Source organism: Solea solea, chromosome 10 (genome assembly GCF_958295425.1).
Source record: "Solea solea chromosome 10, fSolSol10.1, whole genome shotgun sequence".
NCBI lineage: Eukaryota > Metazoa > Chordata > Actinopteri > Pleuronectiformes > Soleidae > Solea > Solea solea.
This window is the reverse complement of record NC_081143.1, coordinates 16,188,125-16,215,128: the sequence shown is the minus strand read 5'-3', so window position 1 is coordinate 16,215,128 and position 27,004 is coordinate 16,188,125. Positions and strand designations below refer to the sequence as shown.

At 39.6% G+C, this 27,004-nt stretch overlaps 3 protein-coding genes across 5 annotated transcripts; 1 reads left to right on the top strand and 2 right to left on the bottom strand.

Annotated features, from left to right (window-relative positions):
- Positions 1-619: 619 nt before the first annotated feature.
- si:ch73-90k17.1 (protein piccolo) lies at positions 620-19,954 on the bottom strand. 2 transcript variants are annotated; one of them, XM_058640414.1, is made up of 21 exons: positions 19,860-19,954; positions 14,296-14,462; positions 11,834-14,216; positions 11,554-11,712; positions 10,956-11,074; positions 10,668-10,851; positions 10,121-10,233; positions 9,125-10,037; positions 8,380-8,504; positions 7,053-7,296; positions 6,739-6,866; positions 6,547-6,643; positions 6,285-6,407; positions 5,830-6,002; positions 5,423-5,520; positions 4,104-4,231; positions 3,453-3,633; positions 2,465-2,609; positions 1,027-1,103; positions 762-811; positions 620-670 (listed from the first exon to the last, which is right to left on the bottom strand). In XM_058640414.1, the coding sequence occupies exons 3-19, from the start codon at positions 12,210-12,212 to the stop codon at positions 1,029-1,031; spliced, it is 3,384 nt and encodes a 1,127-aa protein (XP_058496397.1). In that variant the 5' UTR covers positions 12,213-14,216; positions 14,296-14,462; positions 19,860-19,954; the 3' UTR covers positions 620-670; positions 762-811; positions 1,027-1,028. The 2 variants fall into 2 exon arrangements, with proteins under 2 accessions (XP_058496397.1, XP_058496398.1); XM_058640415.1 differs by lacking the exons at positions 620-670; positions 762-811; positions 1,027-1,103; ... (1 more) ...; positions 3,453-3,633; positions 4,104-4,231 and having other exon boundaries at positions 5,424-5,520; positions 6,231-6,407; positions 6,547-6,600; positions 11,834-14,462.
- Positions 16,546-21,733, top strand: emp1 (epithelial membrane protein 1). Of its 2 annotated transcripts, XM_058640417.1 has the most exons (6): positions 16,570-16,687; positions 17,442-17,505; positions 18,196-18,279; positions 18,399-18,498; positions 18,909-19,049; positions 19,916-21,733. In XM_058640417.1, exons 2-6 carry the CDS (start codon positions 17,479-17,481, stop codon positions 20,074-20,076), a joined length of 513 nt encoding a protein of 170 aa, XP_058496400.1. In that variant the 5' UTR covers positions 16,570-16,687; positions 17,442-17,478; the 3' UTR covers positions 20,077-21,733. The 2 variants fall into 2 exon arrangements, with proteins under 2 accessions (XP_058496401.1, XP_058496400.1); XM_058640418.1 differs by lacking the exon at positions 17,442-17,505 and having other exon boundaries at positions 16,546-16,687.
- On the bottom strand, positions 21,025-27,004 carry f8a (coagulation factor VIII associated). The gene is made up of 12 exons (XM_058640416.1): positions 26,883-27,004; positions 25,576-25,622; positions 25,365-25,437; positions 24,361-24,520; positions 24,112-24,180; positions 23,869-23,989; positions 23,691-23,783; positions 23,341-23,405; positions 22,861-22,942; positions 22,705-22,751; positions 22,241-22,296; positions 21,025-22,121 (listed from the first exon to the last, which is right to left on the bottom strand). The coding sequence occupies exons 1-12, from the start codon at positions 26,939-26,941 to the stop codon at positions 22,040-22,042; spliced, it is 954 nt and encodes a 317-aa protein (XP_058496399.1). The 5' UTR covers positions 26,942-27,004; the 3' UTR covers positions 21,025-22,039.

The following is a 27,004-nucleotide window of genomic DNA, read 5'->3' as shown; positions in this document are numbered from 1 at the left end:
GGTTTTACGCTGAGCTGATTTAACTGGCTGGCCTCTACAGTTCTATCCGTGTAATTTAAATCCAAGACAAAAACCTTTTACCTTCATTTCACACAATGCAAATAGTTAATTTGTATTATTTTCAATGTTCAATGCAAATGGTAACATTATCACCTGTTTGAATAGATGTGACAGTAATTTTAACCATAATTTGTTTTCAGGTAAATTGTGTTGTAATTGTATAGTAAATTTGTAGTGGTGTCCTAAAAGGAGTTACTAAAATTCAATTTTATCTTACGTCATAGAAGACAATGATTACCTTAGGTCATGGCCTTTTCTTGTAAAAGGTGCCGTAAGCATTTCTGATATTGTTAAGAATTATAAATCAATTTGTTTTAAAACAGTTATAGAGGCTGTGTAATACTCCAGCAAAGGAGTGTAGTACACATTTCACAGTGGGGGTTGATTTTTGATTGGGTTACTGCCCCAAAGCAAGGGAATTTACCTATGTTTGAACAACTGAGCAGGTGGAAATATTGCAGATTTCTCTTGTACTGTAAACAATGCAGCCTCCCTTTTTTGATTGAGTGCTTCTGCCTACAATAAAAATAAAATGACTGCAGGCAGACACACATGATGATTGTTCTATAATGGCTTTTATTGGTCAAGTTAAAGGAGGGATGTCCGAGGCCTGAAAAGAAGAGAACAGAGGGACGGTCAGAATGGAAGTGCAACACTGGTGAATTTTAACAAAACCTCCACACAGTTATAATACTGCTTACCAGATCATCATAATCATCTTTGTCTCAAACCAACTCCAGGCATGTTGTAACTGAAAAACAGGAAATGGATCAGTCTTCATAAATAATTCAGAATTCCTCCTCATTACTAAATCATTGTCCTGCTGTCATATGGAAATGCAGCCACTGCTGGCTCCCAGACTGTTTTTGGTGCAATGAGTCTCTTTCATGGGTGTTTTCGTGTGTTCTTCCAGAGTTCACGAGGGTGTGGTGGGTGATCCGAGGACAGAGAGCTAATTTTCCTCACCATCATTGGCCGAAGCATCCCTCAACGCAGGGTCCGTCACGGGGTGAGCAGATTTCAGTGGAGCACATGAAGTAGATCTAAGAGGGCAAAGAAGAGCAGGATTAGACGTATAGCGTCCAGTCTCCAGAGAGTCATGCGACAAACAGCTGCTCGCAATTGAGATTTGGCCAGAATTTGCACTTTTACAAAATGGCCTCTCTACATCTCTCTGTAATGAATGCTGCCTTGAGATTTAGAGATACAGATGTAAAATAGATTCATTTTCCACTTCATTGTGAGTAAAAAGAAAATAAATAAATGTGTGAATTTGACCTGAACAGTTTGCATTCTGCTTTTCAAGACTACATTTACATGAAGATATTTCTCGACTCAGGGGAAACTGAGGTTGGGAAGCACAATTTTTCAAAAATACTACCCCTATTCTATTAATACAAAGCTAAATGCAAATCAGTGAAGTATTCCTTTAAATATCTGTATTAATGCCACTCTGTAAATCTGTCTGGAAAATGCAACCAGCAGGCAGTTGCTTATGTCGTATGTTTGTAAAATAACTAGCCTGGTTCTGTCTTAAAGGAATGTTCACCACAAATTCATAACCCCCTTAAAAAGATTTGTAACCTCTGGACAGAGCCAGGGAAACTCTTTTCCCCCGTTTCCAGTGTTCAAGCAAAGCTAATCAAATCCTCCAGACAAGGCACTGCCATCAATCTTCTCATCTCACCAACAACAAAAAAGTAGTACATGTACATTCTTAAAATGTCTACTCTACTACTCTTTCATAAAGCATCATACACAATTGTATATGCATTGTTATTTTAGCACTAACCCTTACCCCATTTCAGATCTGTACAGAGCCACTGAAGTCCTGGAAGGTGTTTTTTTTTTTTTTTTTTCCATATGCACAAGATATTATATTATCTTCATCATTCAGCAAATATATACCCTCCATAGAAAACTGTGATTTTCCTTCCGATCCGAGGGCGCATATTACTCAAAGCAAACAGATCTCCTTTACATCATAAACATACTGTAGCACACTACAGAGAGGAGACAAAAGGGCTCAACAGGGATATGTGTGGATACAAGCCATGGTAGTGGGGGGATTTCCCCTGTCAACCATGCTTATCGAGTTCTGCACTTCACACGCCTGTAGCCAGTGTATTTCATTTATGACTTGTATTGCTAACAAAAGCATGACCTTTCTAACGGATATTCTCTCCATAGGGTACACAGCTGGAATAGAGGAATATTTAACTTATCCTTTAATTCCTTTATTATCAGACGTGTTTACCGTGTGTCCATGAAAAATCTGGTATGCGCAAGATGTGTAAAAATATCACTTTCTGGGGCGTTGGCGACTACATGGATGTACTCAATAATAGAGAGTAAAGTAATCCTTCTGTAATATATAGCACTGTTGTATGCGTATAATTCTTACCTCTTCATTTGGGTCCTTGAGCTCACCATCAGGAAGAAACTGGAAGGTGCTGATGGTGAAGCGACGGGTCTGACCTTGAGGAGAGGATGGTTGAGGATCTGACAAAACGGCCTGATGTGGGGCTGGATCCAAGGGGTTGGGACATCTAGAAACATTAGATTAGTGATTAAAGAGGCTATTGTGTCTATAACAATAACAGCTTTTATTTATAGGCACCTTTCAGCACTCAAGGACAGTGAACAAAGAATGAAGAAAAGTACAAACAAACTATCAGAAATACACAAGATACAGAGAAACGGGTCAAACAGGTTACAGTGCAATGGAGTTTTGAGTGCGGATTTAAAGAGTGGAAGTGAATTGTAGCGAGTTCCAGAGCTCGGGAACAGCGCGGCTGAAAGCTCTGCTCCCTGTGGCGGTGAGACGATCTGAGGATACGAGAGAGAATGGCAACAGAGGTCGGACAGATATGGAGGTGCAAGGTTGTGAATGGTCGAGTTAATCTCGTCTGCTCCCTTGACAGTATCCCCCCCTCCTCTGTTGACTTGAGTATGTTTTTGTTGATGACACCAAATGTTTAACCCTTCAGTTACCATCCTATCATCGCAGACAAGATTTGGCATGCGTACTTCTCAATACCCATAACTCATAGACCATTTGTGATATCTAAAAAAATTCAAAAACTATGTTCTGGCGATGTGTCCCGGGTGTGACCCCGCCTTTCGCCTGATGTCAGCCGAGATTGGCACAGCACCCCCGCGAGCCTCATGTGGAGGATAAAGCAGCAGAAGATGGATGGATGGATACCAGAAAGTAGCCCATAAACTTGTCATTACAGTAGCCCCTCAGGACTTCTGTGGAACGACTGTCCAATCACAGACAAGATTCACTCACTCATTGAAACATTTAACATTTCTACAGCCATAAAATCTAAAAAAAAAAAATCCAGGCGGCCTGGATATCATGATGTTCATAAGAGGGTCAAACATACCCATTGTAAAGCAGCACCCACACAGACGTCCCAGAGCGGGGGTAAGCCACACAATAGTTCACCAGCAGCAGCAAACTGGGATCTGGAGGGTTCAGCAGTCGCACTTCCAGGTAGAGGGGTCTCCCCAGCAGCATCTGCAGGGGCTGGTGATACTGAGGGTAATAGCTGCTGTACTGAGCATCTGTGAGAAGATGAGGTGTATTTTAAATGGAGATAATATTGACGTTCACTTACACAAAAAAACTTTAAAGTAGCTGATATACCTTTGCTTAGTATATCAGTACCTTTTATTTGTAATGCCTTATTTGTATTAATTCCAGCTACTTTTGTGACCTCAGTGTTTCCTCATTGATGATTGTATTTCCTGACAGTTTTGTTTCTTCTCTCTTTTAATGTCCTTTTGTTGCACTGTGCATGTTACACCCTAACATGTTTTTCTTTCAAATGCTCTTCCTGAGGGTGATTTTATTGTGTAAAGCACTTTGTTCTATGATTTATACCCGTTATATAAATGAAGTCTGGTTGATTGATTGTTGAGGGTAGAGTTAGAGAATTACGTTTCAATTCTGTTCTGCCTGAAGTTAACAACATAAAACAACACAAAACAAAAAAAAGTTATGTGAAGTTGCTTGTGTTAAAATGATTATTTACCTTTGGCAATCCTGAGCTGGACTCCGAACTTCTCCTGGGTCTGAACTCCAGGACCAAGGGTGGGACTTTTAACCAGGTAGCTCACAGTCAGGAAAGAGTCTGGCTGAAACCGGCACTCAACCAAAAACCTGAGGAGGAGGACGTTACATAACATAAAAATGGACAGGAAGAAGAAAAAAGATTTTAAAACATTATTTGTCAGACAAAGAAAAGAAAAAAAGTACATAAGTGATTGAATGTTCTAATAATAGTAAAGTTAAGAATGACAATTGACATAACAAAGTTAACTACCATTAACTGGTTTATCGTTTGGTCAGGGAAAAACTCCTGCTTCCTCTCAGCACTAAAGGCCTTCCCACACTCTCTGTACTTATGCGTTCCTTTCACACGTACAGGCCTGTGGTTTCATATAATAAGGGTTTGCAATGGACTGTTGCTCCATTCATGTTCTTTTCCAATATATGGTCCTACCTCAGTGGCAGTTGCTGGTCTTTGAAACTCATTTCAGGCCCAGTTATTTATACAGAAATTCTTACATAAATTCTGCAAACAAACAACCAGAACAAGGAAATAGGACAATTATATAAAACTGAAATACTGTAATAGTGTTTTTTTATTTACAGTGTATATGTACAAACAAAAATGGTGTTATATTGCAGAGCAAATAACAGACATCAACCAGCTGTTTGTCTACAGTCTTCAGTCCCAAAATCCACACAGGACTGAGGCAGAACACGCTCCACTGCTGTGTATGTTTCTGCAAACGCTGTCAATCAAAAACTGGTTCCGCCTTTCAGACAGTTCCTCCAATCATCATGCAGAAGCCCAGCGTTGGTCTCTGCCTGCTGCTCTACTGACTCCAAGAGAAACTTGGCTTTCCTGGAAGTGACGTATTTGCCACATTTGTCCAATCACCATCGAGCTCACTGCAGTAAAGAAACCTACTGTGTCGTCCCATAGAGAACAGTTGAAGCTGAGATTCAAGTGGTTTTAATGCAGAGGCTGCTACAGGAATACGAAAATCACATAAGGTGATCCTTCATCCGCCGTGATAAAAAGCCGATTCTGAATGAACTAGTGACACATTCAGTATTGAAATGTATACATTTGACAACATCTTAGAGGAAGCTGAGCTTCCCTTGCTGTCTCAGAGCATGCAAAATCTCTGCATACAGTCTGATTTGCACATTTTGGGATGCAAGTCTATATACGGGTCTGCACATGCACTTGCAGACATGGGTGAATGACAATACTATAATGTCACGTGTCCCTCGGCAGACTGTCAGATACCCTTATAATTGAGAGTAATGTGCTCTGACCTGACAGGAGAATCTCTTGTGATGGTGCCATAGCTGAGACTGAGGCCCTGAACCTTGCTGATGATCTCCACCATGTAGATCACAGTTTTCCCCATCACCTGTCAGGACAGCATCAGATACAGAAATGTGTTATGTATGTATTAGTATTTATTTATCCGTAACAACGATATAAATTATCACTGATAATTCACTACAATAACCTTTTTTCTTTCTAAGGAATAAGCTGTATTTAGTTACCAAGACTGTGAAGATCAGTTTATGACTCAATCTCATTTTTTCTTTTTGTGATTTTGTGACGATATACATGTATAAAAAATTGATTGTCTGATGACATTCAGCAATGTTCTGCTCACTGTGGCTTCAACTAATCAAAATTCTGGGAAAGGTGTTCATTGAGTAAAGCTCACCACTCTGCGTGCCCCGCAGCCATCCATTGGGATCTTGAACAGGGCATAGTCAGAAGTCACTCTCTGAGGTTTGCAGGTGGAGTTGTCAGCAGCAACAAGCAGGGCAGGGGAAAGAGGGGGCTCAGTGATGGAGGCAGGCACGGAGAAGACAAAGTGGTGGTCAACAGTGCACTCTGGAGAAGACGCGTACACACACACACACACACACACACACACACACACACACGCACAGTTATGTAAAGGTCAGTTAAACAAAAGGTCAGAAATCTCAGGAGGCAATTGATAATGAGACCCAAGGTATTTTATAGCCTTTTCACATTCTGGCAGTTTGAATCATGCTGTGCTGGCCCTGAATATGCCTCTTCACATATCCAGCAGCTATAGCGCTTAAAATTTCGTACCCAAAACAGCTTAACTGCACTTAAATGCCAGTGGGGACTTAAGCTGCAGCTCACCATCCATGGGGTAGTAGCAGGCGGGGGTGTGCTTGCTGAAGCAGCAACCCATGGAGAGGCACTGCGGCTGGGACACAAATGCGGGTCCACAGGGGAGACGGTGTTTGCTGGGCAGGTTGCAATCTGTGGGACAGCATGATAAATGTCAGCCGTACAGTTAAAATAACCCAGAATGGCCTGGGGAAAAAAAAAAAAAAAAAAAAAAAAACACCTTTTAGTGTAGAGAATAGCCTTACAGAGGTGGAAACATAAATGAATCTACCTTTCTGTGACGCTGGGGCGACAACTGGACAAGAAAACCGAGCCTCCCTTCTCCCTTTTTGCGTCATATAGACAACAGAGATTATGTACATTTTACCCTTTTAGAGAAAATATTTACACAACAGTTAATAGGTACAGCAAATGGTCAATTATACAAAAGGTCATGAGATCAGTGTGAAATCTGAGTCAATACCTGCACGACCATGTGGCAGTGAGTGTGTAGGTCTAGACTGAGAAGGATTTTGCCATCTTTGCCTTTGCTTGCAGAGTATCCACAGTGCTTTGGGGCATCTTGAAGGCTGATCTGGTTCTCTTTGACATCTAAAACACAACATGTGGAAACATACGTTTTTGTGTAGATTATAACAGCTCTCAGCTTTGTAACCAAAACAAAAAACAGTATTTCCGCTCATCCCCAAAGTCAAATTCACTGCATACAGAGATGATAGCAACCATATGCACTATATGGAACATATTCATTAGCATCTAGGCTATATAGGCACACACCTTTAAGAAGAATTCCAGAGATGGGACCAGAGGGGAGCTTCACGGTCATTTGATGGGAGGAGCAGATGACTCGAGGCTTTGGGTCAGCAGGGACCGTGGTGCTGGGTGGGGCGGGGGGGACAGTTGGAGTAACTACTGTAGGAGTTTCAGAGGCACCTTCATAGGGGCATTGCGGTTCCAGAGTCCGATACTGTGCTTTGGACAGATCCCAAAACCTCAGCGGTAAGGAAATGGTTGTGGGAGTCTACGGGGAGAAGTCAATCAGGTAACAATAACCACAGAACTAATTCCTGCTCCTGCAATTTGACCCTGTGCTCTTACCAGTTGGGTTGCACAGTACATGAATAAGTACAAATGCATGCACAGCAAATGCTGCATGCAGCCCATATGGGATTGGTTGTAAATAGAAGAATCTCATCTGTGTTTCATATACAAGCAGGATTGATGTCATAAATCACTGGAGTGACAACCAACAAAAAACGTGACGTATTTTTTACAATCACATTCTCCAACAATTGATATGCAGTGATGTGCAAAAGCACATGCAGTTTGTTCTTCATGCATCACACCATCAATATAAGGCCAGAGTCTTTAGTGAAGAAACAAAGAAGTCCTGTAACAGATGGTCTGGCCTACACAGAGTCCTGAATACAACATCACTGAGTCAGCCTGGGTTGTGCACGATGAGAGTCTAAATCCACATAGTTCTTGTGATGAGTTCTCCAAGGTTATTTTAACAACACACCCACAAAGTTCCATGACAAACTGCACAAGCATGCCTTTGGGAATTGCTGCAATTTATACATGGGTGATCACACCATGCAGAAATGTTTAGCAATTATATAAGACATTATTACAATGTAATCAAGAAAACAACAAAGTCTCAAATACGACACAGATCAAGAAACATCAAAATTAAACATTTCAACTTTCATTGCCAAAAGTCTGTTTCTTCCTCTGTTGCATCTACATACAGCACATGCGTATCACATCATTCTCATGTAGCTGTTGCATTTTCAAGAGTTGACCTGTATTGTTGATTCTCAAGCTTCTAGGCATAAAAAAAAAAAATTATCTGATACACTATCCTCTTCATTCGAGTATGTCAAATACCAACAGCTAATATGGAAAAGATGAGTTTTGGTATGAGATTTTAAAATTATTTTTCAAAACCACATCCTGTCATGACATAATTTGACACGACGACACAACCTCAAAGAAGCAACCCTTCATGGTTACTTTTACAAAAAGAGACAAGAATGAGAGTCAGGCAGTCATAAATAAGATGCAATCAGAGGTTTTTCCAAAGTTTGACTGAGGATCTTACCACTGATTGGCTGTTGCAGGCAGGCAGAGGAGAGTGAAGGAAAACCCCGGCGCCTTGAGCCATCTGCAGCATGTACCCACACAGTAGTGACACATTGGAGAGAGGCTGCCATGTCTTCATTTCATCTGATACAAAAACAGTGGCTTTTAGATCTTCACTATCTTAAGCAACGTGAATATACTTCCTGTGAAGGTTTACTTTGAACGGTACCGTGTGTAGGATTTAGCAGCATCTATTGGACCTGTTTCTAATGTAAATATAAACGACTCAACGCAAGGCGGGGTACACCCTGGACAGTTCCCAGTCCATTACACGACCATAAGAGACAAACAACAATTCACTCTCACATTAACACCTACGGTCAATTTTAGAGTGTCCAATTAATTACCTAATCCCCATATCGCATGTTTTTGGACTGTGGGAGGAAACCAGAGAAAACCCACACACACAGGGAGAAATAGTAAAGCGAGCAAAGAGGGCTGACGCTTTGGGACGGACAGAGAAAGTGTGATTAAGTTGTATTTTAGGTTGGGAATGAGTTACAAAGATAAACTTGGCATTGCAAGGAATCATCATTACCTATCGAGGTTACTTTACAGGTAGCAATGCAATTTATATTATAAAAGCAGATTGAGCTCCTGCTATGTTTTTTATGCATCTAAAATTCCCTAAGCACAACAAAAAAGGGGAACAACAATTTGCTAATGATAACAGCAAGAATAATCTTCATCAGATTAACACCGACCTTTAACCTGGATGGAGTCTGGGTGAGCAAAAGGTAGGAAGACAGCCATCCTCCCCGTCAGACACTGGTGAAGAGGCGTCTGTGTTGTGGGCTGAGTTGAGGTTGATGTTGTCATACAAGAGGCGGTGGGGGCTGCAGTAGAAGTGGCGGTGCTGGTGACAGGCTTCATTTTGCTCTTCGGTGATTGAATGTCAGGATACTGGGGCATAAGAGGGTAAGGTGGGTGGTAGTATGTTGGGTAAAAACTATAGTAGGGATTGTAGGGGTAAGACGGGGGCGGTTGCACGTCAGGACCAGGTTTTAGTCCATCAGGATAGTAAGAGCTGTGAGGTAAATATGGACCGGCTGGATACTGTGGCTCCCCGGGTTGTTCAGGCGGAGAGAGGGGAGCAGGAGATTGTGGTGCTTGGGTCACTGCTGCAGCAGTGGGTGCAGGATAGTGCAGTGTCTGAAGATAATAGTCAGGACTTGCTGGAGGTCCAGGGAGCTGAGCAGCTGGAGGAGCAGTGGTTGTAGCAGGTGCCACTGTAGGGTAGTAGAGTGGCACATGGTGGTACAACAACCAAGGTGAATGGTGATAAGGGCCAAGGGGCAACATATACACTAGGTGGGAAGGACTACCAGGCGCTAGGAGGGGAGGATACATTTGGTGCTTTTCAGGAGAGTAAGGCAACGTATAAGGCTCCATAACAGGTTGTGGACCGGGAGGATAGACCTGGGGAAGATGGGGATTCTTGAGCCCAGGGTATTGGTAGTAAAGGTAGTCTGGAATGTCAGGAATCTGAGGAGGGGGAGGAGGATAGGAGGTGGTCATAGGGCTAACAGGATATGGGATGTAGGGAAACTGAGGAATGACAGGACACGAGAGGATATACTCCTGATTATCTATTACAAGCTGGAGATGCAGTCCCTCCTGTAAAATACATAAAAAGGATAAACATTACTGATAGATGCCAGTAGCCTCAGACAAGGAAACACTGAAATCAGACAACTTACTTCATTAATGATGCAGGGAATTGGGTAAGGGATGAAGAAGGTGAGCTCATCAGGTCTGGAGTGGACCAGATACGCACACCCTTCAGATACAAATGGACCCCAGTCTCCATTCACTGTAAAGAGGATTTTAAAATGTATCTACTTTTTTAAAGCACTATATAAAATGAGCAAATTATATGGATCTATATATCTTCACCAGAATTATACTCTCGTCAGCATAGAGACAGGTTTAATTTGACATTGGGAAATTATATAGTTACACTGTTTTTCATCAGAAATAATAGTAATAGAGTTGAGTTTATTAAATATGTTTATTGAGATAGAATAACACTGAGGAGAATTGTATTACTTCTTTGCTTTCAAGTACTTAAGACATGTAAATATTGATTTCCAAATACTCATTGTTATCCATGTGGATTGCTTTATTCGTAGATATACAGTATGGTAAAAAAAAAAAAAAAAAAAAAGGAAAAATCCTTAGCAATAACAGTTATAATCGTTAAAAAAAACCCACACATTTCATTAGACATTTCAGAAGCCGACATACCTGTGACTCTCATATTTGGTATATCCTGCTCCTGTCCATACATCTGCACTGTCATGCCATAGGGGGAGCAGAAGACTGAAGGAACAGAGGGGGACAAAGGCGAGGCAGCAGTGGGCAGCTGCTCAGGACAGGACAGCTTCACAGGACTGTCCCACCACAACATGGGCAACACATAACTGCCGTTCTAACAAAAAAACAACACACAAAACAAAAACAAGAAAAACAGGGTGACATCACAGGTCATTGGACAAGCTTAAGGCGAAACAATGGCCTTGGTGCAGATGGTACCTCTCGTGTAATGTAACACGCATCGTACGGCACCTTCATCTCCAGGTCACTCAATGACATCCTCACTGAATACCCACAGTGTGGAGGCAACTGTAACAGAGAGATGGGAGACTCTCCCGCTGTACAGAAAAAAGATTTTTGAGAGAAGAGGAGAAAAAATTACATTATCAATGAATTAGTCAATCTACAGGAAATAAACTAATAAACAAAGTTTCACTATTTATCAAGTTTAAATATCAAATATTTCTTCAGTGGTTATGTTCTTTATTTATTCATTCATTTATTCATTATTTATCATCTATAAAAACAGCAACATAAGAAAGGAGTGTCCGTCTGGATTATCATTATATTTTTCTTGGCATCCCAAGAAAACGTTATAAAAATGAACATTTCTTTAAACGTAAATCAGTAGTGCACGTCATAAAGTAGATTTCCAGCACAGCTTCTATAACCTAATGTAATCCTTGTAAATGTAAAGTTTAGCTGCTGGTGAACTTGTGTCATCAGGCATGAACTACAGTGCAAACACTTTTTTAATTTGAATAACATCCCTGCAATAAACTAGAAGTATTGTAAAGTTATATTCTGGTGACTTTACCTCTGTCTATCAGCAGGTTTGTCAGTCCTTGTCCTGAAGCAGTGAAGGTCATGACACTGTCATCACACTGCACCAAAGGCTTCATTTGCAGCCACTCCATAACATGTCGGCCCGAGTCAAATGATGGACCCAAAACCATACCCTTGACTCCTTGGAAACCTGAAGGGTATAAACAGCGTGGAAATATTACAAAGTGTCAAGAGTGAGCTCCATTACTGAGCGTTGCATCCCATAACACGTGCAACACTCTGTTAAATTCCCAAGCTAAAGTAGCTTTAACCTGTAAAATCTGCTTGATGTCCGTCTTGTGGGTCTGAGGCCTTCAGCCTGATCTCACCAGCAGTCCGGTCCAAGCTGGGTGACACTACGTTGCTGCTAGTTTCATCCAGTTTTGTAACAGCAAAGTGTGGTAGTTTGTCCCCCACAGAAGCAGCAGATTCAGGCCGGTGTTGCTGGAGACCCGAGCGGTTGGTTTTGCGCACACTTGCGCTCTGGAGACCCGCGTGAAAGCGTCCCTGTTTGTGGTCAATCTTTTCCCACTTGGCAGCTGTGGAGTGTGCGACTTGTTGTCGGTGTCCTAAACTCACCGAGTGACACACATGATAAACGGTTAACACAACCATAAACAAAATACAGTTCATTTTCTGTTTGCAAGACATCACTGGGTTGTTGATGCTTTTGCTCACCTGGGCGCGAGGGCGAAGCGTTAAATAGCAATTACGCACGGGCCAATGAAAACGCTCAGACGGTCATCGCGAATATTACGCCAATATTGCAGTAAATCTGCTGATCATCCGTTTGTTTGATCATCACAGTGACTCCTCGGCCACCACAGCATCAACCTAATTATCACAGTTCAAGTAAACTCTGAGGAGTTCTCTGTTGGAACCACATGTGCCTTATCATATTAGAAAGGTCCCACCAGGTTACAGCCATTTCATTTAAAGTTTGCTTTAATCTAGCAATGCAGTATCATGTGGACACATTTTCATTTCCTGGACACTCACTTAGGGGATGATGTATCATTCTGTTTTCCTTATTTTGCCTGTATTCCTCATGTACATTTATTTTCTTTTTTTTCACCCTAGTATTTTTCCAAATGGACATTTCTTGATATTTCCCTCATGGGCCACACTAAATCACAATCAAAGTAAAGTATGCAGTCACTTTTTTTAGGCGCAGTGCTTTTACCTCCACGTGCCACAGCCATTAGATTGTTTGTTTTTGTTACGTTAACTGAATGTCTTGGAGCTTTAGACTTGATCAAAACAACATGTGAATATTTTAAGCTGTCACATCTGGGTGAATCATTTTTTAACATGTTCACATATTTTACAGGCGAGCCCTTTATGGAGAAAATAACTGACAGATTATTCAGTAACACAAGCCAAAGAGAGTGCTGCACAAAGTATTAGTAGAATACAAAGATTTCATCATAATGACACTCTGATATAGAACAATGTAATACATAAAATACAGTGTTCTATCTTATAGTGCTTGAGCCCTGACGCTTCACACTTTACTCCCCACAAAACATGTCCTCCTGTAATCATTTGTAATTTAATGCGCTTAATAAACCTGACTTTTTCCACACACGTCCAAATCAGTACAATATTATTTGTGTTTTTTGAAAAACCATGATAGTTTCACTCTCATGCACTGTGACAGACATCAAATCTATGTCAGCTGATCTATTCCAACATGTGAGAGTCATAAATCTCGAATGGTAAACACACAAACAATGCCGCACTTGACTGGAAATCAGTTGAGGTCACCGACATCTCTTTTTTTGGTCTTTTTCCAGCTCATGAGGAAAGACAGGACATCTTGTGGGTCATTTGGTGCAGTTAAAGAAGAGTTGGTGGCTGATGAAGGTTTCGTTCCATATCAGTGGTTACAGATGTGTTCTTTTCTCCGCATTTCTACCACTGAGTGCAGATTTTTGAGCAACTTATAAAGCAATTCACTTACAAAACAAAAGGGATTAGTGGAAACTGAAAACAGATTTGTCATAAGTCGAAACTGTAAACAGAACATTTGTGCTGGTACATTTACCGCCTGGCCATAACCAACCATTTCAAAAATATCATGATCCAAGGGTGTAATTCTGCTCACGTAATGAAGAAATAAACAGCCCACAATGTTACAATGCTGGTGCTAGTGAAGCATTTATGTGATATTTTTTTTCCTCTCGGTATTCCAGCCAATGATTTGGACCAGTCTCAGAGTGTCTAGTTGTTGTAAAGTGGATGTTCTGGGAGTTTGTTCAGTGAGTGTTTGCCGGGGCCTGAAAATAATGAGGCAGCTATTGCCCTTAAAGGACTTTGTCAGGTTTTGAATGCCTTGTGTGTGTAGTTTTGTCTCCTGGGGGGCTATTTAATGAGAAAGTGGGATGTGTGCTTATGTGTTTGAAAAGGTGTGTCCCCATAGAGTTGCCATAAAACAGATGTTTTGGGTGTGTTCCTGTGACTGTTGTTCCAGAGTCGAAGAGAATAAAACGAGGCTTTGGCTGTTCATGCTCCATGGCTCATGAGTCCAGTTGATAATTTCATTATTCAGTAACCCACTTAGGTGAAGCCGGCATTTTCAGTTACAATAGCATGTGTGTTGGTCTTAGTGGAAGGATGTCCTCATTTTACAACGTGTTAGGATGAATGAAGGAACTGGTAAAAGAGGAAAAAACATGACAGTCAAAGTAAATCAGAAATATTATTATTGCCTGTAATATTTCCTTGTCCTTACATAACACTAGCAAGTGCTTCCGCGTCTCCACAGTGCTTGTTAGACTGTACTTTCTGCAGAGATAGAAAACTCCACAGGCTCAGAAGTGGCACACAAGGGGAATTGATAGTGCATCTACTCATGATTCACTGTGAGAGCATCTCTTGATGATTCTCATTTCAGCAGCACTACGATAAAAACAGAGACATACTTACAGTAATGGGTCTATCAGGGCGCAGTCAGCATTACACATAGTAATGTAACACAGAAATAGCGATAAAGGCTATTTCCTTTCAACTGTCAGAACCTTTAACAATAAGGATTTTAGAAAAATGTCAATGTAATCACCAATCAATGAAGCTTTACACTACAGTTTAAAGTTTAAACTCACTCTTTCATACAGCATATCTATGTGCAGCACATGCTCCTTCATTCATGTTTAATACCCATTTACACACTGTCTGAACCGCTGTCAGGAGCAACAAGTGTCTTCCCCAAGTGGACACATTGACATGTAGACTAACGGAGCCGGGAATCAAACCCACAACCTTCGAGTTGAGCTACTGTCGCCAAAAACACAAACTATGTGTGTCACTTATCTATAATTACAGAGCCATTCTTAACATCTGAAGTTGAACAATTCTTCATATTTGTGAAAGAGAAAAAAACAATTCATGATTTAATGTTGTTCTATAAAGCTCTGCTGTAGAAATGAGCAGACCGATAATCACTAGAGCTTTCTCTTAATCCGAGGCAGGTGATAATAGGCTCGACCAGATGTACACTGTCTGCCAAGTAATTCCCTAATAGCATGGAATTATCTAACTACAGCCAGCCAATAATAATACCTATCTATTTAAAATATGACAGTTTGCAGTTAAAATAACATCGTTTGTGTCAATGGGAAGATTCTAGCACAAAGTAGGTCAACATAAGGCCCTGGGGCCGGATCTGGCCCACAAACAAGTTTTTTCCGGACCACGACCTCCTCAGGTTTGACTCTTTCACAGCTCAATGTTGTGATATCAGCATTTGTGATGACAGAATGAAACTGATGGCAGAGGTAAGATGAGATGTTGAAATTCTGACATGGTGAGACATACTGTATGATGAGACACTGCAAATACAGACCAAACATTTCAGTTTCACACCTTCTTATTAATAGCATTTTACGAGTGAAACACAGCCAGACTTTTATTTTGAAATACTCACAGTAGCTCAGTAAGTTTACATGTCTTACTTTTGAAATGTAAACACTGTGCATGTTATGTATAAAGATGGTTATTGATGGTTATTATTTCTTTAAAACCCTTTATTTGTGGCTCTTTGCTTGCATCATTTATATCAGTGTGCCCCCCCCCCCTGCGAGCATGTTTTTATTTTACTACGTTTGTCTTCTTTTCCTTATACCTCTGAACTGAGAAAAAGCTAAAAGTCATCTTATTTGCAAATGTTTTTTTTTTTACAAGCTCTATTGAAAGCTGATGAAAGACCGATCGACCCACACTGTGGAGAAAAATAACAAGTTTAGGTGCCACAATAAATAACTGTAGTCGCTTTCCGTGTCAGTGCTTTTATTTCAGCACTTACTAAGGTAGATTTTGCTTCTTCACACAACAGTTAATACCTTACAGTCTATAAGGCAGGGGTGGGGGAGTGTCTAGTTTGGTCAGTGAAAAACGTGAAAAAAACTAACTTTTTGAGAAAAAGACATCGAAATGATAATGATATTTCACTCAATTTCAAAATAAAAGTGTTTGTTTTGATATGGAAAGATAAATCGTTCACAATATAAACATATTTAAATGAATGTATTTAAAAACAAACAAACCCAGAAATAACTCTTTATAATTTGAAATTTAGTGGCGGGCCAGAGGATGTCAGTATCAGTGGACTCTAAAGCCCCCCCCATAACAAACTGTGATTAGTGATTTGGGCGATAAAGATTAAAAACGCAGTAACTGCTGCTGAAGAGACCATGTCCCCACTGTCTGTCCCTCAGGACTCACTGTACCACAATTACTTGTCAGGTTAGAAGTCATTTTATGAGCACAATGAACTGTTATGTGTGTAAAATACAGACAGGAAAGTGTATGTGTGTATAGATGTATCAAACATTTAAAACGTTAGAGGGAGAAGCTACATCTGAAGTACTAATGTGTTAAAAAAAAACAAAAAAAAAACTTGTGTAGACATTTTTTGTTTTACAATGTGGGAACTTAAAGCCGTTTGGTTCGTCCTGAACGAGGGGGGAAAACTTTAAAACTTCATGGGTGGGGCTTGCTGAGGGGAAAGATAGGGAATGGAGAGGGAAAACAGTGTGATGTGTGTGCTGTGAATTCAAAGCTGGGTGGGTCTACACTGTTTCACATTCCCAAATAACTCCCGGGCCGTGTGATAAAAGCGCTTTCAGGTAACGTTTTATACTTTGTTTCCATTTAGTAAAGTTACATTTTACGGACTGTTCTGCGAGTCTCTGTGACGCATGACTTTTTCTTTCAAAATGCTGAGCCTTAAAAAGGGGGTATTTTACCGTTGTTTGAGATTTTCAGCGGCGCTTTGAAGACTAAGCGCACAAAAAGTCATAAAATGACGCATGACTCAAAAACTGTGGGTTTACACAGAGCAAAAGAGTCAGCAGTGTTTCACGACTGTTTACAGAAGTCACAAGTGTGTGTATGTCGGTATTTTCCGTCGTCGTACTCTCGCGCTCTTTTCAAAGATGTTGACTTTATATCGTGCGGGGCCTGTGTGTGACGGAATGTCCAAACTGCGTCCAAACAAATGCGCCTTTCTTGTCGATGGAAACAGTCAAAAGGCCGTGGGCATTCCTGCGTGAAGATTCCTGTGCGCGGCTGAGAGAGCTGTTCATTTACACATAACATGAGTTAAAATACTCAAGAGGGGGAAAAAACTCTGGTGGGGTCTAATCGGGAACTTGTGTGTGTTATTCAAAAATGTGTCCTCAAGACTGCTGGGACGAGTGTGGACTTGCATGCGACACTTTTCCTCCCCTGTTTCCCCCCCTTTCTGTGTGAGAGTGATTATTTGGGACAGATGTGTGGGTGTGTGCGCGCGCGTTTTATTTATTTATTTTTAAAATAAATTTATTTTTATTTTTTTAGGACCTTTTTACTATTATAAAAACCTCGACTTTTTTTTTTTAGGACCATTTCACCTCATGGTGACCAAAACCTGGTCCTAATGAGGCAGGACTGGTTAGGGTTAAAGGTAAGACGTTAGGGTGAGACATTAGCTGGTTATGAATAAGGTTAAGAACAGTAGTAAATATAGTGTATTTACACGCAGGGCTGCTTTATGCATTTTGGTGGATGTGGTGCCCCTTCCATTCACTCTCTCTTTTTATTTTTTCTGCCTTAACTATTATTTTATTAGTTATGTTCAGTTGTATGTATAAGGGAAGTAAGGCACCCATGGGCAGATTTTTATTCATATAATTCACATATTTAATTATACATATATATATTTTCTTTGTGGTTGTCCTGCAGTACCCCCTCCAGTAGATGGCGCCCTAGGTAACTGACTATATGGCCCATGCCTAGAGCCAGCTCTGCCTACAAGAATAGCTGTGCAAACATGCATTTGTGTGCATGTTTATTAGGCTGTCATGACAAAATTTTTGATTCAAATGTATCTTTTTGAAACGTTTTTTACCTTGTGAGGACATTTCAGCTGGTTCACATGATTTTAAAGGGCTTTTTAAGTGTTAAGACTTTTTGCATAATGGTTAGGTCCAGGGTTCGGGTTAGGCATGTAGTTGAGATGATGGACGTTAGCCAGGAAATGCACATTGTTAATAAATGCGAATGAAAGTATATCTGTCTTTATGTGTGTGTCTTTATTACATGAATTCATGCTTGGAAAAAAAGGGTGTACATCTTCCTTGTTATCTGTTTACAGAAGGCCACAATGTTGGTGCTGGCTGGAATCATTGTTCTGCACATTACAACCATCATCCTGCTTTTGGTGGCCACCATTGATAATGTAAGTAGACTTGTTCCTCCCGTTTTTATCAATAAACGAAGGAAGGAAGGTCTGCTCAGTCATTTGATTGTACTTCTTTTGCATGCACCCTGATATCTTTGTTAATTCTGTGTCTTCAGGCCTGGTGGATCACTGATTCAGTGTCAACTGATTTGTGGGGTAGGTGGGAGTTGACCAAGTCGGTGTGGCACTACACAAACCTGGAAAACTACCCTGAGGGTAAATGTGTTACTTTTACAAGGCTTCATACTCACATGTGTTATTTTCTGTGTTTCTGTGAGAAAAGTGAAAGGATTGTAATAAAACAGCTGCAAAATTTTATTCCTACATTTTGCAAACATACTTTGAGATATTTATAACACATATCTATTACCTCAGATAAGTGAAATGTTTTGCCTGAAACTTAAAAACAATTAACTGATCTTGAATTATCTTATTGATAAAGAATATTTGAAAATTGGTTTTATTCACCCAGCCATATGATTTTGTGCTCAGAAATCAGATCATGATTTGTATCCGCAATTTATTATTTAGAATTAAGAACTAAGATATGATCAGATAATGGTGAATGTGGTCATATGTCTGTTTGTCCTTCACTGACTCTGTGACTTGTTACGCTTCTGCCACAGAATATCTCCAGACTGTGCAGGCCACCTCTGTACTGGCCTGTATTTTTGCCATCCTGGCCTTGTTCGTGTTTGTGGCCCAGCTTTTCACGCTGCCCAAAGGCCAGAGGTTCACCTTCACTGGCATTTTACAGCTAATCGCCTGTAAGTAACCTGGAGACATACACCTGACCTACAGCTGTAGGAAATACTCATTCATCAGCTTGTGTCTGTTAACAACAAGAGTTTTCAGTTGAGACTCAATATAGCACATCTCACCATCCAATGTTTTACAACAGCAGTGTGTTACACAGGGTTTTAAGTCTGGATCTCCACCTGAACATCACAAGTTCAATGTAATTAAGGGTCATTCATTGAGGACAGATTACACTTGACATGAAAACTATCTGTGTTCATCTGCAGAACTTGTGTTCCCTCTGTTTTGGTGCGAGTCATGTGTTATTTTAGTCAGGATGGAAGTTTGAAAAATCATTAAAGAATACGTAGCAGTCAAATCAGTCACTGGCTTTGACGGTACACGATTGACAAACCATTCATTTTTATTAATTTTTCAAAATCTTGTTCACACTCGCACTAAGATATTCACTAAGATGTTAACCTTACTTATCATTACTAAGAATTAAAATAAGATATGTATATCCCTTTTAGTGTCTTATTTGTCCAAATCTTATAATAAAAAATAAAAGTGATTTTGGTAAAACTGGATATTATCTTCATAGGTAAATACTATCACATTACAATTCAATAAAATTGATTAATTATTGATCATTAGCGGTATTGCTATTATTACATTGTGTGCTGAGCAGAAGCTATTTGGTAATGGTGTTTTGACATGTATTAAGTTTTTAAAAGTTAAAGTTGTAAGGTGAAACTCGTTTTATTGTGATTGCAGTTGAATGTCTGCTACATCGTCTTTGTTCAAGAGCCTTGTCTTATAAAAGGAAGAGTAATTACCTCATAATTGCCTTGTCGGTGCGTATGCGTCACCATTCTCCTCTTCTCTCCTGCAGGCTTGTGTATAATGATAGCAGCCTCCATCTACACAGCTGAGCTTCATGCCAATGAAACAGTGGGCGGGTATGGACACTCCTATGTCCTGGCCTGGATTTCTTTTGTCTTCACCTTCCTCCTAGCTGTTACCTACCTCATCCTGCGGAAGAAGAGTGAGTGAGAGGATAAGAGGAATCAGGGCAGGGCTGGGTTTGTATTCCTTTGACTGTGGGGAAACAAAGAATAGGATTTTAGGGCTGCAGCTAATGTTTATTTTCATAATTGAATGATTTGCCAATTGATTAGCGTTTCCCAAACCTCAAAATTATGATATATTTTTCAAATTTCCTGTTTTGTCCACAAATCAATCAGTTTAAAAGATTTGTTTTGTTATATGAAGCAAAGAAAAAGCAAATTATCATTATTAAAACGCCCCACATATAGTTGACAATATTGTCAGTCGATTAGTCATAAAGTAATTGTTGCAGTCCTACAAAATGCATTTTTTAAAATCAATAATATGCATTCCATGATTAAAAAGAGCCATTTGATTCCATTTTGAATTTCATGAACGAAAACAACTCACTCTGGCAGAGCATGAAGGGCTGAACTTGATGTGAACAATTTTTGTTCATTAATTTCTATTTACTAAATTGAGAAGGTGAGGTAGTGTTTCGTTAAAGAGGAGAGTAGGGCAGTTTTGGGGTACAAATTGTTGTGATATTTTTTTTGTGCGGATGCAATTCAGTAAATGAGTTATTTCTATTGTTTGTTTGTTTGAAGTTTGATGTTGGTTTGAAGAACTCAGTCCACACCCATTAGTTTGACATGTGGATACATTTCTTGGCAAGAATGATGAGGGGGTCGATATTAAACTCAACACAATCTGTGTATCAAGTATGAAGTTACATCCAAAAGCTGAGTCTAGCTTTGGTTCAAGACTGAAAACAGTGAAACAAGAAGTTTGGCTCCGTCTAAGCGTGACAATCAGTGGACCAACCTCTAAACAAAATGAAAATTGTTTGAGATTTAAGTAGACACATTTTATCTTGGTTAAGCGAACAAACATAAAACGTATGTGTTTTTGTGTGGATAAGCAGTTCTCTTATCCAAATGTTAATTTGGATAAGACTTTATTTCTATTTTTAAATGTCTGTCCCAAGATAAATCATCCCTTATGTACTGACGCAAGTGAAATCAGTTCCCTCATCTAACAACAAAAAGGCATACATCATATGTATCCTCCAAAATGTCAAACTACTGCTTTGGTGAGGGTAATGTTCTCATTAAAGGCCCTTTTGAGCTCTAGTAGTTGAGACTTTACTGTGAGATCAAAGTACTTATTGTTGTGTTTAAACATAGTGAGGCTGACAGCTACTACTGCAGGTTTCCAAGAGTCCAGGAATGAAGAGAAAAACACACTGTATCTGAGAAGGTACAGTGTGTTGGCAACATTACAACATTCCTAGTGCAGAACTTGAACAATTAGGGAAAAACAAGCCTTAATTCACAGTACAAGTAGATTTAATCATGTATCATTATTTTACAACTGAAGTATAATGTATCCTTTTTTATCTATGCACATTGTAACCATTATATTTTTGTAACATTTTGTATGCAGTGTTTTGTTTTTTTATCATGTTTGATTTTATGTCTGTAGTTGGCTGCTATCCTATGAAAAGTACATGAAAATTGTACAAGTGAACATAAAGTGAACCAGGGATGGAGGACAATGGTGTTTCATTTCACCAATTTTACAGATTTAGACAATAGAAGGTTTTGTTTGTAATTACATTGGAATAAAGCCATATCATTTATTAATAAAACAAATAACTCTAGGTATGGGTGTGTCATCTGTTCAACTGGTATATCCACAAGGTCTCTATTACATATGAGTTTATAGCTTTCACTCAGGTTAGAGCACACAAGATTTATGATACTACAGGACAACATACAGTACAAGTTGCTGCTAGATTGTTTCCTGTTTCTAAATATGCGCAACATAAGGGCACATTTTTGTGTTTGTCTGAATTAAGTTATAACATTGAAGATCTTCAGGCCTTAAAACAGACCCAGTCAGAAAGAGGAATGTTCCATTATCTGAGGTATTGTTCCCAGAGGAAGTGAATAAAAACTGGACTGAACTAAATGCCTTGGCCAGACGGCGTGATTCGCTCCTGAACCACCAGGTGGAGAAGGTGGTTTTGCTCAGCTGTCAGAAGTGGCCTATGGGGGAAAGAAAAACATCAAACACATCATCAATATGGAAAATTAGGATTGAAAAGCAATGGAAATGTTGATCAACCCTCATCACATGATGGAAATAAACATTTTCAAATGCTTACCACAGCTCAGTCTGAAGAGACTTGAGGGACTCGGTGTCTTTCTCCTGACACGCCATCTGCAAAACAGATTTGCTGCTAAAACTCTACACGCATAAAACCATAACTGCAGATTCAGATGACCTTGGCAAGCTAGAGTCAAGTCAATGTTTATGCTCTAACTAGTCCAATAATATGGACAGAGCCTGTGTTTGCACAGAGCATTGCTTTACATGATCATTTATTAAGGATCTGCCAATATTGAGTGCCTCACATTGAAAGAATGAGGAAAAAGTCTCATTACACAGACATTGCTGCAAATAGAAAACATTCATTCCACGAGCAAACACAGGCGGCCTCTATTCAACTTTTGTCACTGTCATGTGAAGGCCATGATGACCGTGATAATGTTTCCTGTATGAAGCAGGAAGAACCAGGAAATCCTGGAAATGTGTGTGTACTGAGCGTTTCTACACGCTGAAACTCACCACGACTGACTGCAGGAGCAGGAAAACATTCTCAGGCAGGAAGGTCACTGAAGGAGAGGAAAAGATCCACGTTTACACTTTAGGCAAATCTCATGTCCTAGATTCAAAAAAGTAAATGTGTGCAAATCAATTTTTTAACTATTAAGGCTCATTCACCTTGGCTGTGAGGGTCAAAGGACTCCCATGCATATTTTTCCAGGGTCTGTGCATGTTCTGGTAACAACTTTTGAGGAGGAGGCTGCACAGGGGAAAAACAGCCAAGGTTAAATAGTTTGAGTCTGGTTGCAAAAAAAAAAAATCCAACATCCAACTTGCAGCTGTGGAGCAGATAATCAAATGTTGATGTGCAGATGTTTTCTTCTTTTAATGTCAAAAATTCAACTTTTCTCTTGTCTTGTACTTCACACTGTGATGTGTTACAGTGAGATGTTACACACTGAAATATTATCACTTCACTGGTGGTGTGTGCATTTCATCACAAATGCTCTTAACATGTTTTCAATAAGTGAAGTGATTGTCATGGTTTGAGTTGTAGCTTTTAAAATATTTCATTATTGTGAGTGTATTTTCTGCTTCAGGTATTGTGATGTAGACTGTGTTCTTGCAAAATCTTGTTTATAAAATTGTCATAATTACCTCGAGCAGCATCAGCAGCAGTACCCTGGAGATCTCACATTTTGCCACAATGTCTAGAAATGCACCTTTTAAATAATAATGTTTTGAAAATAAAGGCAGAATATGAACATTAAGGAATATTATTAAATAGGTTTATAGTCAGTTGAATCAAGGAAAATACAACAAGGTCTTTTCTAGTGTGTTTTAACAATGGTTTTGAATGAAATTGCTTTGATACCATTTGTTGAGTTTGAATGATATTCACACAGCCTGCATTTTTATTTTTTTCAAACATTTCTAACCCTAAGGATTCAGTAATATGTTGTCTTCATAAACAGAGGTACAGTGTGTGCATAAATACACAGCCTCACCAACAAGGGTGCTGGTGCCTGGCAGCTGCAACCCTCTCTCTTGACACATCAACTGCATCTCTGTGAACATTGACAAAGCACCATCATAGTCACCTACAGAAACAGAGGAGACATGTTTAAATGACACAAAACCAAGTCAGGTAAATACAAATCAGATTTCCAGGGACAGACGACTCACGGGTAAGAATTTTACATGTGGCTATTTCCCCCATTGACAGCAGAGCTTCAATGGGTGTCTGCGTCTGCAACTCTGCAGCCCTCTGATAATGAACAATGGCCTCTCCTGGTCTGTTCATCTCCTAATGAAGACAGGAGAGGAGCTGAGGTTAATATATCTAATCTAATATGTAACATTAAATAGAAATCAAAAACATTCAGCTCACGGGACTTTAAAACTTCAGACTCTGATTAAAAGTTTTACCTTGAGAGCATTTCCAAGTTCTAGACACAGACTGGCTGCCATCACAGGCTGGTTCATCTCAATGAACACCTGTAAGTCATTTGTGCACACAGGTTATCCTCCTGTCGCTTGTGGTCACAATAGAAGAATGTATGCCAAAAGTTTGTCTGTACACTCGGAAAAAAACACCAATACTACAAAACTACGTTCACCGATATTTTTAGAGCAAAACTGTAAAGCAGCACACCATAAAAAGCAATCTTAGTTTACCTTAATTGCAAAGCTGTAGCAGTTAAGCGCAGCCTGAAGGTGCTCATCAAAGCCTGGGGCCTGCAGGGCCCTGTTCTCCTTCTCAGATGAGAGGAAGAGGCGGGCAGCATCAGTTAATGCCAAGGCTTCTCCGGGAGCATTAAAAAGAGTCTGCTCACACCTGCAGTCAAGACATTCCGAACAACAGATGTGAGCACGTCAACAGTAAAACATGTCAGCACTGTGAATGATATGGGCTATCTATGGGCTAATTAAAAACACATGTTACCATGTGGTGGTTTATTCTGGGGGACAAGAATAACCAGAGAGGACTGATCATTCACTGGTGTGCATTTTTTATTTTTATCGTAACATTGTAGATTGCAGCAAAACGCAAAAAAAAAAAGTCTTACATCTGACAAGTTTAACTTATTGTTTAATTGATTTAGGTTAGTGTTAATGCATTCCAACCCCTGAGACTGTTAATACTCTTACACAAACTACATTTACACAATTTTCTTTCAAAAAGAACATTTATCGGTCACACTGAATGGCCAAAAATATACTTAAACAATAATCCTGCATGTGCTGTGCTGAGTATCTCAAACCAAATATTGTAGCACCAATAAGTTGTTGTAATGGCTTAAACTTTTCTGGAGAGATTTTCCATGCTATTCTGGAATGTGGCTGCAAAAATGTGCTTTTATTCAGCCACATGAATATTATAGAGGTTTTAGATGTTGATGACTTTATGGCATATACAGAAAGAGGCATTTTCTACAATTACTGCCACCAAGTTGAAGGCAGGTTATTGTGCAAAATATTATGGTATGCTATAGCCTAAATATAATTTATAAAAAATTATAAATACTTGAACTTTACTAGATATCCAGTCCATGAAAATCTAGTCAAGTCCATGAAAATAAACTTTGTATGTGATTAGCTCAGGGTTGACCAAGGGTCTGCATAGTGGATACAGTATGTGATTGTGGAATTTTAGTATTAATTTGATGGAGTCTTCTCACCGAGCCATGGCAAGGTTACAAAAGGCTGCATACTGCAGACAGTCCTGCTGCTTTAGCTCCTTGGCTAACTGACCTTTGAGGAGAAGACAAAAAGCACATGATGAGAAGCAAAGCAACAAGGAACTACTTAACTATACATTTGCCATTATTATCTTACACATGCACCACTATCCTCATAAAGTAAAAAAGAATTAACAAGACTGGCACTTACCAAACTGCTCACTTGCCTCTGCTACATTGGGCTTCCGCAGAAAACGCCTGCACAAAAGAAATGGAAATCTGTCAGTTTTCTGTTATTCTGACTAAAACAGAGACAATGAAAACCCAGAAACTTCAGTAATGCTTCCTAGTAACTTTATTTTTTTCATCCAAAAAAAGTTATTTATTAGTTTTAGGTGTGATGTTTCTGTACCATGCGTACAGTAATGCAGAGGACAGTGATGTGCTATAAGTCACACATTTGTGTCAGATTTAGTATTACATACATAGTGCACTGATGCTGAAAATGTTTATACCAAGTACCACCAGTAGAAAATATTGAGCTGACACCATTATCACCAACTTTAAAATACAGTGGTGTCAGCTCGAGACATTTCACAGGAAGCAGATTTATTTCCAATGAGATAGTTTTCTCTCACGTCATCCTCCGCACATATACTTCACACACTGGTATAGTGAAATTATTTTAAGATGGTGCGAGAGATAAGGTGACTCTAATTATTATCATTTCATTTATTTAAACATTGTTGGTATTTGTTTTGTTTTCTACGCATTCAGCACCAAGGACCATCAGAGGAAGCTTACGTACCACTGACGGTACACACACCACAGTTTCAGAACCAAGGATATAGTGTCTCTGTCTAACAACCAATCACAAGTAACATTTCTTTGTATGCAATCAAATCACTTGTTACCATCAGGTGACACAGTCTCAGCATTTACATTAAACCAACACAATATTCAATATGGGATATGTGAATATTATGTTACACAATATTTTTTTCTAAAACTATCTAACAGCTCTGCAGTGCAGACACAAATGCAGGCCGGAATATTCAGTGGATAATTTCTTATATACGTCTTATTTTACAAGGGGAAAATCAATTATATATCAGCTATTGGCTGTCCTAATGCCTAAACATCGGCATTGGTGATACGAATCTCACATATCTATCGACCATAAATGATCAGGAGAGAAATGAGAAGCTGAATGTTTAAATAGCTAGCACTGACCATGTTTAGCTACATTAGCACAGTTAGCCATTCATTCATTCTTGTTATCACCGTTAACTCAGCGACCAAATTCTTAACAGCTGTTGATATGTTTAAATTACAGTTTACACCAGACGCAAAAGCGTAATGTTACACACACACCAGACTTATTTTTGGTGATGACCTGATCGTTAGCTTCGCTCATTAGCTCCAGCTGAGTCGTTAGCATTGATGTCAGTTATCATTACGCCAGTCCCTGATATTCTAACATCTTATAGAATAAACGACTACAACGAGTCGCCTTACTTTTTCAGTTTATTTGACACAGCACGGTATCTCGCCAGAAAGTCTCCCTCAGCAGCCATGGTCGATGTAGCAGCAAAAAACAGAAATGACCAGGAAGTCCAAATGACAGCAACGCTGCCATT

Bases quoted from the DNA above. Each gene is read 5' to 3' on its own strand.
- si:ch73-90k17.1 (XM_058640414.1), bottom strand. From the start codon at position 12,212: ATGTCTTGCAAACAGAAAATGAACTGTATTTTGTTTATGGTTGTGTTA. The intron at 10,234-10,667 runs GTATGTCGGCTT...TCCTCTTTACAG, and splicing joins ACCAAATATGAGAGTCACAG to TGAATGGAGACTGGGGTCCA. The intron at 4,232-5,422 runs GTCAGAGCACAT...CCTCCTCCTCAG, and splicing joins ACAAGAGATTCTCCTGTCAG to GTTTTTGGTTGAGTGCCGGT.
- f8a (XM_058640416.1), bottom strand. From the start codon at position 26,941: ATGGCTGCTGAGGGAGACTTTCTGGCGAGATACCGTGCTGTGTCAAAT. The intron at 25,623-26,882 runs GTAAGGCGACTC...TCTTTTGTGCAG, and splicing joins GTGTCAAATAAACTGAAAAA to GCGTTTTCTGCGGAAGCCCA. The intron at 23,784-23,868 runs GTGAGTCGTCTG...CTGTTTCTGTAG, and splicing joins CACATGTAAAATTCTTACCC to GTGACTATGATGGTGCTTTG.
- emp1 (XM_058640417.1), top strand. From the start codon at position 17,479: ATGAGGCAGGACTGGTTAGGGTTAAAG. The intron at 18,280-18,398 runs GTAAGTAGACTT...CTGTGTCTTCAG, and splicing joins TGGTGGCCACCATTGATAAT to GCCTGGTGGATCACTGATTC. The intron at 18,499-18,908 runs GTAAATGTGTTA...CTTCTGCCACAG, and splicing joins CCTGGAAAACTACCCTGAGG to AATATCTCCAGACTGTGCAG.